Source organism: Pelodiscus sinensis, chromosome 1 (genome assembly GCF_052426305.1).
Source record: "Pelodiscus sinensis isolate ZL-2025 chromosome 1, ASM5242630v1, whole genome shotgun sequence".
Taxonomy (NCBI): domain Eukaryota; kingdom Metazoa; phylum Chordata; order Testudines; family Trionychidae; genus Pelodiscus; species Pelodiscus sinensis.
The window spans coordinates 256,294,150-256,306,977 of NC_143052.1; the positions used below are offsets into that span (position 1 = coordinate 256,294,150).

Genomic DNA, 12,828 nt, shown 5'->3' on the forward strand with positions numbered 1-12,828 from the left:
AGCGGCACAGCCATGGGTATACGCATGGCCCCACAATATGCTAACATCTTTATGGCTGACCTAGAACAACGTCCCCTCTCACCTCTTCTCTACTTACGCTACATAGATGACATTTTTATGATCTGGACACATGGAGATATTCCACAGAGATTTTAACAACCTACACCCCACCATCAACCTCAGCCTGGACACCTCAGCCTCTACACGAGAGGTCCACTTCCTGGACACCACAGTACAAATCAACAATGGAAAATTAGACACCACTCTCTACAGAAAACCCACTGACTCATACAGTTACCTACATGCTTCCAGCTCCCATCGAGAACACACCATACGATCTATCGTCTATAGCCAAGCCCTTCGATACAACCGCATCTGCTCTAATCCCACTGACAGAGACCAGAAGCTTCAGGATCTCTACCAAGCATTTATAAAACTCAACTACCCACCCGGAGAAATAAAAAAGCAAATTGAAAGAGCCAGACGAATACCTAGAAACCATCTACTTCAAGACAGACCCAAGAAAACCAATAATAGAACACCACTTGTCATCACCTACAACCCCCAACTTAAACCTGTCCAACACATTATCAATAAACTACAGCTTATACTGGAACAGGATACCATACTCCAAGAGGCTCTGGGAGACAGACCCATAGTCTCCTATAGACAGCCACCTAACCTCAAGATGATTCTTACCAACAACCACAGGACATACCATACTAATACCAACCCTGGTACCTTCCCTTGCAACAAACCCCGTTGCCAGCTTTGTCCACATATTCATTCTGCTGATACCATTATTGGACCTAACCAAGTGAGTTATAAGCTCAAGAACACATATTCCTGCGCATCCAGAAATATAATTTATGCTATCATGTGCCGAAAGTGTCCGTCTGCTATGTACACTGGACAAACGTCTCAGACACTTCGCCAAAGGATTAATGCCCACAAAACAGATATCAGACAAGATCACAAAGAAAAAACTATTTCTTGCCATTTTAACCAGAAAGGACACTGTCTCAATGACTGATAGAGGAGGTATCTGAGCCTTTAGCTATGATCTTTGAAAAATCATGGCAGACAGGGGAGATTCCAGAAGACTGGAAAAGGGCAAATATTGTGCCCATCTATAAAAAGGGGAATAAGAACAACCCAGGAAACTACAGACCGGTCAGTTTAACGTCTGTCCCAGGGAAGATAATGGAGCAGGTAATTAAGGAAATCATATGCAAACACTTGGAAGGTAATAAAGTGATAGGGAATAGCCAGCATGGGTTTGTGAAGAACAAGTCATGCCAAACTAATCTGATAGCTTTCTTTGATAAGATAACGAGCCTTGTGGATAAGGGAGAAGCGGTGGATGTCATATACCTAGACTTTAGTAAGGCATTTGATACGGTCTCGCATGATATTCTTATTGATAAACTAGGCAAATATAACTTAGATAGGGCCACGATAAGGTGGGTGCATAATTGGCTGGATAACCGTAGTCAGAGAGTTGTTGTTAATGGTTCTAAATCCTGCTGGAAAGGGATAACAAGTGGAGTTCCTCAAGGGTCTGTTTTGGGACCCGTACTATTCAATATCTTCATCAATGATGTAGATATTGGGATAGAGAGTACGCTTATTAAGTTTGCAGATGATACCAAACTGGGTGGGGTTGCAACTTCTTTGGAGGATAGGGACATAATTCAAAATGACCTTAGCAAGTTAGAGAAATGGTCAGAGGTAAACAGGATGAGGTTTAATAAAGAGAAATGCAAAGTGCTCCACTTAGGAAGGAACAATCAGTTCCATACATACAAGATGGGAAGCGACTGTCTAGGAAGGAGCATGGCGGAAAGGGATCTAGGGGTCATAGTGGACCACAAGTTGAATATGAGCCAACAGTGTGATGCTGTTGCAAAAAAAGCAAATATGATTCTAGGTTGTATCAACAGGTGTGTTGTAAGCAAAACTCGTGAAGTCATTCTGCCGCTCTACTCTGCACTAGTTAGGCCTCAGCTGGAGTACTGTGTCCAGTTCTGGGCGCCACATTTCAAGAAAGATGTGGAGAAATTGGAAAGGGTACAGAGAAGAGCGACAAGAATGATTAAAGGTTTAGAGAACCTATGAAGCCAGGCTTCATGAACTGGGCTTGTTTAGTTTGGAAAAAAGAAGATTAAGGGGGGACATGATAGCGGTTTTCAAATATCTAAAAGGGTGTCACAAGGAGGAAGGAGAAAATTTGTTCCTCTTGGTTTCTGAGGACAGGACAAGGAGTAATGGGCTTAAAGTGCAGCAGGGGAGGTTTAGATTGGACATTAGGAAAAAATTCCTAACTGTCAGGGTGGTCAAATATTGGAATAAATTGCCAAGGGAGGTGGTGGAATCTCCCTCTCTGGAGATATTTAAGAACAGGTTAGATAGACATCTGTCAGGGATGGTGTAGACGGAGCTTGATCCTGCCTTGAGGGCAGGGGGCTGGACTCGATGACCTCTCGAGGTCCCTTCCAGTCCTATTTTTCTATGATTCTATGATTCACCACCTGCGTTCTTCTACCTTTTACATCTGCACTTGAAAGGGAATCCTCTGAACTGTCATTCATGTTAAAATTCGACACTCTCCGGGGGGGCGGATTGAACAAAGACCCCAACTATCTTACCCATTACCAGGATAGCTTCCCCAATTATCACCTCTAATACCATTAGCTCACAGACATCTACCCTTCCCCACCTCTAATATCATTAACTCACAGACACTTACCTTCCTTCCTTCCTCCCCCCCCCCATCCCCTTCTGTTCTGAAATGTGATTTGTCCTTTTCATATGTGTTCATTTTTTTTAATTGTATCCTTTGGTATATATGGTTGTGACTATTTTCTTCCACTATTTGATCTGAGGAAGTGGGTCTGGCCCACGAAAGCTCATTATCTAATAAACCATCTTGTTAGTCTTTAAAGTGCTACATAGTCCTGCATTTTGTTTCACGTGTATCAGCTTTTCCCCCGCCACGCTGCTGCCTCTCCATCAGAGGCAACAGTAGGGGGAGATGGTGCTTGCAGAGAGATGGCTTTTAAGCCAGCTCTCCTGAGTACCTGCTCCTGCCTGCCCCTCATGCTGCTCTCCATGTGCACCACTTCCCCCCCACCGCTGTCTGATATAGAGGTAGTGGGGAAAGGGTGTAACCGTGCGGGTTAACCACTGAGCCAAGGCTTATTGGTTAACCGTGTATATGAGTACATGTTAACGTCCCTACTTAGTAAACTTAACATGAAATGAGATCATTGTGGATTGAATATAAATCACCTAGCTGAAACTAATATCTGCCTGCTTAGATAGGAAAAAACCCTCAGCGAGAAAAGGAAAATATACATGGATCCAATTGATTTACGTCAGATATAGAATTTTAACTAAGGACATTCTGCCTGTCTAAATCTCAACAAAGGTTTGGACTTGATTTTGAAGAAGCAGCTATCATATCAAATTATGATTTTCAGAAGTGTTGGTCACCTTAGTCCCTGTTGATTTCAACTGGGCCTAGGCAAAGTGCTTTGCACTTCTGAAAATCAGGCTGTAAAATAACTGCTTTTCACTTGTGAAAGCTGCACATAACTTGACTTCTGTCTCCAAATACTGATTCTATTTAGGAACTTGCTCTTATTCCGCTGCTGTGATGTACTGCATCAGATACTGGGCATTTTATATCATACAAATAAAGTAGGTGACATAGTGTTATCAGTAAATATCCTATTTATTTTTTATAGAAAGCAAAAACAGCAAGTGATTTACAGATATATAATTTATGTATAACACCAACATAAATCTTAAAATATTGTATAAGAAAATTTACATATGTAAAAGGCTGCAAGTTAACATTTAAAAAATTCATTGACCTGATGGTGATTATTCTGGTTCTCTTCTGGAAATCACTTTGCGAATGAACTGTACAAACTGATTTGAAAACTGGCTTTGTATCTTTGAAAAGTGCAATTAAACATAAGCATTCTTGTCAAAGTGCTTAGGAGGGCCTTTTGGTGGTAGAAAATCTGCTGCACTATTGTGGACCTTTGTCCGAGAAGACATCACAGATGTAGCTCCATTGTATGTGTATCCCATTCTGAAAGACAGAAAACTCTCCATTTACAGCTGCTTCTATGAACAGGTAACAATTATATATTTGTGTGTAAAAATATTCAAACTAGGAAAAAATGCATGCATTTCCCCAGCAAAAACAGACCAATCACCAATTTCACTCTGTCATCGCTCATCAGTAGAGCAAGATCAAATAAGACCAACATCTCAATGGCTAGGCATTAAAACATTCTGTTTAGGACATCAGAGACTCTTGTTCCCTAATTTAAGTCTTATCTGTACTCATCTGTTTCAATCTAACCCACTACCTTTCATAGTTTCCCCTCCAATATCTTTCTTTTCTTCAGTCTACTTTCCTACAGGTTGAACCTCTCCAATCCAGAAATGTCCATTGTCCAGAATGATTTTAGTTAGTTGGACGTCCACTCTCCTTGGGTGTGGCCAAATTTTCCCTGGTCCCATAAAGTTTGTTTACAGCCTCCAGTCTTAGTGTTCTGTGCTGTTACTTAGCTCTAATTTACCCCTAAATGTCCTCTAACAGCATAGTAAGCATTGGAAGTGTCGGTAATGCTGCTAGATAATATTGACCTCCCTTGGTCCAGAAAATTATCTCATTCAGGACCAGCTAGGTCCTGAGGGTTCCGGACTAGAGTGGGTCAACCTGCATTAATATGTACATTGTCCAACAGTCAAGCAACTTAGGGTTACTTCCATTATGAAGAGGCAACATGTATCTGTGGTACATTGGCTGTACTACATCACTGACAGCTCCTCCATCAGGTTCTGACATGTGGCAGCAACTTTATAAGTACATGCAATCTGAAACGGTTTCAGATGGTTTTCCTGAAAGATGGTTTTCCTGAAAGATGTAATTTCTTAAAAATAAAAGAAAACATTAATTTTTTTCTTTTTTCACATAATCCTTTTGAAAAGGTGGTAGTAGGATTGTTTTGGAAGCATAGTCAAATTCTAGCTGCATACCTGATCTTTCTATATGTTTAATAATAACAGATTTGTTAATATATTGATTTATTTCAATAAAATAAGTGTAGCCACTTTGGTTCTGTACCTTGAGGATTTTCTGTTTTCAGCTATTGAGAAACAGAATATACTGCCACCAATTATGCAGAGCGATGCTCCAGCCCATCCAATGAATAAAGCTGCTCCTAATTCATATCTGCAGGAAAGACATAAACATGCTAATTAATTGTTTGTTCAGGCTATAGATTGAATTTAATATCGTGTATAAGACGTAGGGTATGTCTAAATTTGCACCCTCTTTCGATAGAGGGATGCAAATGCAGACATTCGAAATTGTAAATGAAGCCGGGATTTAAATATCCCACGCTTCATGTGCATAATCACGTTATGGCACTATTTCGAAATAGCGCTATTTCGAAATAAATACGCTGTGTAGCTGTGGTTATTTTGAAAGAAAATCCTTCTTCTGAAATAACCTTCTTCCTTATAGAATGAGGCTTAACAGTTATTTCGGAAGAAGGAAGAAGTTGGGGGAATCCACCAGCTACTGCTGCTGCAAGTAGTGAGGCCTTGGTCTTCCCCATGTCTTTTCTAGGCCTGTTAGTTGATTCAGTCTCTGTTTGCTCTGCTCTGTAGAGTTGCCTAACAGGAAGAGACAGAACAACTTAGGAATTGCACACTGCCTAAATCTTCTCTCTGGCCCCACTTCCATTTGCCTTAGGTAGGTGCTGTTGTATGCAGGGTCATCAAAGGGTTTTAAAGCTATAGCTAAAAGAAGACAGGAAAGTCTGGGAGGAGATTGTTTTCCCCCCTTCTACTAGTTCTGAATAACTATATTTATACCTGTGGGCTGTGTCTAGACTGCATCCCTTTTCCGTAAAAGGGATGCAAATTAGACATATCGCAATTGCAAATGAAGCGGGGATTTAAATCCCCCGCTTCATTAGCATAAAAATGGCTGCCACTTTTTTCCGGCTCGGAGCTATGCCGGAAAAAAGTGCCAGTCTAGATGTGGATCTTTCGGAAAATAAAGCCTTTCTCATGTTATCATTTTAAGAGGAATAAGGGATCTTTCGGAAAAGGCTTTATTTTCAGAAAGATCCGCGTCTAGACTGGCGCTTTTTTCCAGCAAAGCTCCGAGCCAGAAAAAAAGCGGCAGCCATTTTTATGCTAATGAAGCGGGGGGATTTAAATCCCCACTTCATTTGCAATTGCGATACGTCTAATTTGCATCCCTTTTACGGAAAAGGGATGCAGTCTAGACACAGCCGTGAAGTTTCTGAACCAGGGATAGCAATTCTAATCTACTGCTGGACCTCCCCTTCCCTATTTCTCAGTGCAAGGCTGACCTCTTGATTAGGATAATGTGTCTCAGAAAGGCTGCAGGCTCAGAGATCTCCTCATCCTTGCCCAGTTGATACTCTTGTTTCCCCACCAGGCACAAAGTGAACATTATTGCTTCCAAATCTTCCATGGAAAGTCCCAAAACCTATATCCCAATTCCAGGCTTCTGTATCCCAATTCCAGGGTTCAGCACAACCTACCTTTCCCCTATTCCCTCCCGACAATAGCCAGATTGTATGTTTGAGAAATCTGTGTTAGAAGCCTATTGTAAATTTGCAATGATCAATGAGACAGTTCAATAGGAACCCCTTTTTGAGGTGCAACAGGGGAAAGATTTAGCAACAGCACTCTTTTGCTTTAATTCTGAGCACTTTTTCCATGTCAACAGTGCCTACTTTAGTATGAAGTGAAACATATTGTTGAGAACATCTTTAACCTGTTCTATGAAGCTCCTTTGATGTTTTTTATAAATGTGATATTATGATAGCACCTAAGAACACTAATCAAAACTCAAATGATGCCAACTACTGCACAGATAAGTAACACAGAAGAATGTCAGCCCTAATATTCTTAACAACTTACATATTTCAATAAATCTTATATGAAAGAAGACTATAGCAGTAGTAGTTCAAATGGAAAGTGCCCAGGCAGCATATCTAAATTCACCCACCTTTTTGTTTGTTTTTTGTACTAATGTAAGTTATCCTGGTTAAGCTATTGTCTAGTGCTTTGCTGGTTTTATATTTGTGGGTTTTATCTTTGCATTTGGTAATCCCTTCCTTGATTGTAAAGATGTTTTTCCTAGTCTCTTTTGCATGGGAATGGAAATGTGAATATGGGCTTATGTGCACAGTGTTATCTAATCCTCTGCATGCTTTAAAGTTAAAGGGGCCGTAGCAGGACCCAGAGGAAAATTTCTGAGTTTCCATGCTGAAGATTGAGAACTTGGAAAGATACGTTAGCCAGATCATGAACTACCACCTAGGGCATGGCGGTACTTTCTTGTCTTTTCCCCTGATAAATGGTGGAGGACGATTCACCCTTCCTTTCAAAGCTGGGAAGCAAGCGCAGGACATCAGCAGGTAAGGCTGAGGATGAAAGAACGCTTAGACCTTCTACATTTCCCTTTCATCATCTTTTTATTATTGCGTCTCTTCTTCCTCTCACTAAATATAAAGCTGATTGTATAAATGTCACATTAGATCCAAGTTTCAGCTGCAACAGTGCAATCCAGAACTGAAACCTATAGTAAAAACTCAGTTACTTGATAAAATATTTTGTATGATGCAAAAGACACTTGAAACCAATATGACCAGTGCAATTATACTAATCTTATAGCACTCTTGATAAAAAGGAATGCCAAACACACTTCCTGTAATATCAGTATTGTTGCCCATCGAATAAAAGAGAAAACTAGCTTAGTTAAGATACCAAATTTATTTTGTTTCAAGATACTTAGGTACATTTCTTGATATCTTTTGTTTAAATATTTCCAATTACAAAACCTTACTTAAAATCTAAAATGGGGTTCAAAACTAAATCAGTATTTAAAATTCATACTGCTTCAGTTGTTAATATCTTTTGGGGTTTAATGTTATCATCACTAGAAGAGTTGATAGACTCTAAACATTTTATGGGTCATGTTCAGATTTTTAATCCAGGCCTGGTAGCTGTCCCATCCTGGCCTCTGCCCAGTTGCTACTGAAAGCTGGTAGGATAAGAAGCTACTAAGATGATAGCCCCAGCTAAGGCACCGCCTAGAGGCGCTCTGATTGGAGGATTGCTCATCTCCATTTATTGGTCCAACAATACTATTTAATCCAGGAAGAACTGGAGGTTTGTCTGAGGCTACAACAAGGTGACTTCTGATTGTGGCTGCATTGGACGGTGCTTCCTACATCCAACCCTGTTCTTGATTGCTACTCTGGTCCTGCCCTTGCTCCTGATTCCACTATACTCCGGCTCTGGGCTTGATCCTCGAATGTCCTCCTGCCTCAGTTACCAGTCCTGACTCTGACTCTGGCTCAACACTGGCTCCAGGATTTGACATTTGACTTCAACTCAAACCTTTAGCTTCGATTCTTGGTTCTGTCTATGATTTGACTTCTGGCTTTGATAATTAGAAGTTGATTATGGTGCTTCAACCTAGATGTTTGCTCTGCCCATATATACCATATTAAAACCCATTACATACCTCGTTGCTTCTTGAATATTTTAAAAACACTTTCTTTACAAAGAGTTTTCAATACTTTTGGTTTTCCTTCCTTTTGTTTTGTTGTTAAGAATATTTAAATGAAATAGGATTTTTGTTCTTTAGAAATTAAACTAGCCTGCTTCAGAAGGGCCCAATCTAACTTGCACTAAAATCTGTCACAATCTTTCAAGTAACTTCAGTGATGATCAGGCCCTAATACCATATAACCATATACGGTTTCTGAAGAACAATTCAGAGAATAGCAATGAAGTGTTTAGGGACCTGGAAGCACTGACTTTTTGCAAAAATAAATAAATAAATAAATACATAAAAATCAAAGAATGAAAAAGGTAGAGCTTAACTAAACAACTACAGTAAATTGTGTAATGAACTGAAAGCCATCCACAAGTATTCAAATGTGATAAATACTAAGAGAGATTTAATGTAATCAAGAAGGGAGGACTAGGTAATATAGGATTAAATTAATTTAAAAAAGTACCCAGATGGGAAGTGCTCTCCAGCAGACAAGCTAGAATCTTTAGTCAGATCCTTGGAATGTTAACCTGATCCTGAATAAGTAATAAAAATGTACAGTGTAGTAGGTTAATGTTTCATTATCTTTGCCTTGAGCGGTTTCAAAGAAAAAAAAAGTAAGGGAAGGAATGTAATACTCTTACTTTGGTAATAAAATAATTTTCATTAAAAAAATTGAGAAATAGATTCAAATCACTAAACTACAGTTCAATTAAAAGCATATGGAATTGTGGCTGGTATAGAAAAATAATTAAATATAGAACTACATAATGGAGAATGCTTCTTGGAACAACAGGACCTCAAAGAAAGATCTGAACTGTATCAACTGGTAAGTCTTAGAGGGGTAGTCATATTAGTCATGGTAGTCATCTGCATCTGACAAAGTGGTTTTTATCCTTGAAAGCTTATGCCCAAATACATTTGTTAGGCTTTAAGGTGCCACAAGACACCTCATTGTATAAACTGAGAGAATTAACAATGCAAAAATGTTGGAAAAAAGGCAAAAGCTGTACTGGGCTGTAATAGCGATGTGAAAACAAGCAGGCTAATTATTCCACTTACTGACTATTTCTCTTGAAATATTGCACGGAAGCCGAGCACCACATATTTAAGAAAAAACAGGTAAATTGGAGAGAACTCAGAGGAAAGCATCAAACATGATACAAGGTTTGAACAAATAAGACCTGTGAGGAAAGGTTAAGAGTAAGGTGCATAATCAGTATAGAGAAAAGAAGACTAATGAGAGACGACAAGTGAAACTGTACTGAGGATTCAGAGAAGCTATTCTCTTTAGTCAATAAAAATAGATGAAAATAAAAAACTAAAACTGCAGCAAGGACTATTTGGTGTAAAAATTAAAAAACTTAGCTATCGAAACATCATTATTATAGATCCAGTGGAAGATCCGGCTATTGGAGATCACTTAGGAAAAGTTCAATCAACCTTTTCCGTGCACAGGTTTCTGGACCCATTCTGCTCCAAACAGTCTACACATGCCCTAGAAGGTTAGATTTTTATCCTCCTCTAGAGTTTGACTGGTATAGCAAATCATTGCATGATCAGAATATAACACATAGCATGAGGTTTCTCCCTGAGCAAGGCTGTTCCTAGAGCTCTGTCTCTCCCGCTAGATCTCTCTGATCAGAAATTTATGCCCACCTCCCTGTGCCCTGGAAGTAACAAGCTGTATCTGCCACCGTACGTCAGCAGAAGTATCCAGCAGCTTTATGCAGGTTTGTGTTTCCTACTATCAAAATGGGTGGACATAGTCCCTTCATCTCTGTTATGAACTCTGCTAGCCTATTATACTGTTGAAGTACAAAAGAAGAGAGAAGGCAGTCTTCCTGTTCAAATGATCAGGCTTATTCTTCACCTGGTGTCAATTTTTAGTTAATGGTATCACAAACCTCCACACAGCACCAACTGTATTGTCACAAATGGAACTGTACAATATTGGGAAAGTAACATATAGCAGGAGTTGGTGAATTCCTAAGCAACAGAGTTCCTGCAACAGCCCTAATACCAAAAAGGTAGTGAAAGTGAAATACAGAAAAATAAATTTAAATTAAGATCCATTGCCAATTTTCCATGAGTCACCAGTGTAACCAGGTGGAGTCAGCAGCAACAAGGGATGAGTTCAATATTTAGGCATTCTTCTTTGAGTACTTTTCATGTCAATTCCAATCATGTGTGTGCACACAATCCTTCCTGATAGCTATAAGATTTCCCCCATAGCAGTATCCATTGAGTTGGCCTAGGTGTGTGTCTCATATGGGGCCTCGCCAACTCACCACCAGCTCAGTTCCTTCTTACTGCTTGCGACAGCAGCTGGAACATCTTGATCTTATCCTGGCAAAGACCATTAACAGTGTTCCACTGTATTTTGTACTTATTTGTTTTTAGTCATTAGCAGTTAGTTATTCAGTTTAAGTAGTGTTCTCAGGTCTTAGCTGGGGGGTACCTCCCATCCCTGACATCTCAGTCCCCAGGATTCAAAGTTTGCAAAGATTGTGGCACGCTTATGCCTAAAAGTGACCCCCACATTTCTTGTCTAACATGCCTTGGTGAGGCTCATCTAAAGGACAAGTGCCGCATGTGCAAAAACTTTCCACCACGCACACTTAAGGATTGTGAGCAAAGGCTTAGGAATCCTGTGCATGCAGCTGGCTCTACATCCTCAATCTGATCAGGGGTCAGTGGATCCTTGGAGCAGAGCACACCAGTGCTGACAGCACATTAATTGCCTCCTAGGAGGGAATCCAAGGACCCTCAGCACCGATACAGCATAGGACATAAGTCTAGCAGGCGCTGATCATTGATGCCAATGCCGCAGAAAAAGAAACAGCAGGAGAAAGGGCTTTCTCCCACTTCCCAGCTGAAGGAGGATGTAGCGGGAAGCCCCAGACCCCCAGTCCCACCTCAGGTATGGTGGCTCCCAGGGAATCATCGATTCCTGCTCCACAAGAGGTCCAGACCATTACTGCTCCCTGGACTGTCATAAGTAGGACTTGGTCCACATGACGGCACCACCTTCTCCAAGGAGCAAAGAAGTGTCCATAGTGGCCAGGCTGCTCATTCTATCTTGGGAAAAGCCTTCTATGTCATGTCATACTGTTTCCCATCTCCAGTGTGCATCTCCCTGGCACAGGCCATGCATGTGGGGAGACCAAACCAATCCCTGGAATCTTGCTGCCCTTCTGCACCACCCAGCATCTCTATGGTCTTTGGAGACCTTGGCGTCCACCACAGATTCTAAACACACCAGGAGATCAAGTCGCATGAGAGAAGAGACAGCCCCATGGATAGAGCAGTGCTGGGCAGGGACAGGGAAGCATGAGTGAGCTCTCAGCTGATGGCTTCCTGACTGACATCCTGATACAAGGGCAGAGAAGATGCTAGGGCTGTGGGGAAGTGACCTAGGGAAAGAGAAGGCAGGAGTTAGAGGTGACAGAGCACACAGCTGCCAGCTAGAGAGTCCTTGGGCTGGGACCTAGAGTAGAAGGTGGGCTTGAGTTCCCGCCCCACTTGCCACTCAGGAGAGTATGGACTACAGCCTGATACTGAGGCAAAGTAGTTGGACAGAGGACAGCTGACTCCTTTTAAGGGAGAAGAGAACTGAGTGAGGTACAGCTGGAGGGTTGTATCTAGAAGAAGACACTGTGGTCCTGAAAATGACCCGTGTCCTGAAGACACGAGAAGGAAGGGAAATGCCACTAGATGAAGGCACATCTGCGAACCAGAGCTAATTCCCAGGATTACCAGCAGAGGCGCCCCTGTGGTGAGTGATGCCCCATTACACTGGCCATTAAGCTTAGGAGGAGACAGGCCTGGATAACATTCACCGAGATTCAAAATACAAAATCTAGCTGCTTCCATTTCTCAATGTTTCCCAAACAATTGAATCCTAAAATCTAATGCAGACAAAAGCTGTAGCCATTCTGAAAGTAGAAAAAACTGCTGCAAGAGCCAAAGGGCTACTAACCCAGCTCCTTCCTTTATGTTAACAGCCAACTTTATGGATAGATTAAGTCTGATGTGTATCAGCCATATTATCAAAGTACAGTTGCCCACAGTTGTGCAGGTTGGCACAAAATCAAATCAATTGCCTAACAAGACATTGATGATGCCTTTGAGAAGAGCAAGAAGTCTAGTGGACTTTTCAGCTGCATATGCCACTGTCTGGCATGTGACTGACTGCC

At 41.0% G+C, this 12,828-nt stretch overlaps 1 protein-coding gene across 2 annotated transcripts in view; it reads right to left on the minus strand.

The window, feature by feature from the left end:
- Positions 1-3,852: 3,852 nt before the first annotated feature.
- Positions 3,853-12,828, minus strand: part of CLDN10 (claudin 10) — an 82,774-nt gene continuing 73,798 nt past the window's right edge. For both annotated transcript variants that reach the window (XM_006128138.5, XM_006128137.5), the window contains exons 4-5: positions 5,147-5,254; positions 3,853-4,102 (exon numbers count right to left, since the gene is read on the minus strand). In XM_006128138.5, coding sequence (XP_006128200.1) covers positions 3,976-4,102; positions 5,147-5,254 — 235 coding nt within the window. In that variant the 3' untranslated portion in view covers positions 3,853-3,975. The remainder of the gene's footprint in view (positions 4,103-5,146; positions 5,255-12,828) is intronic.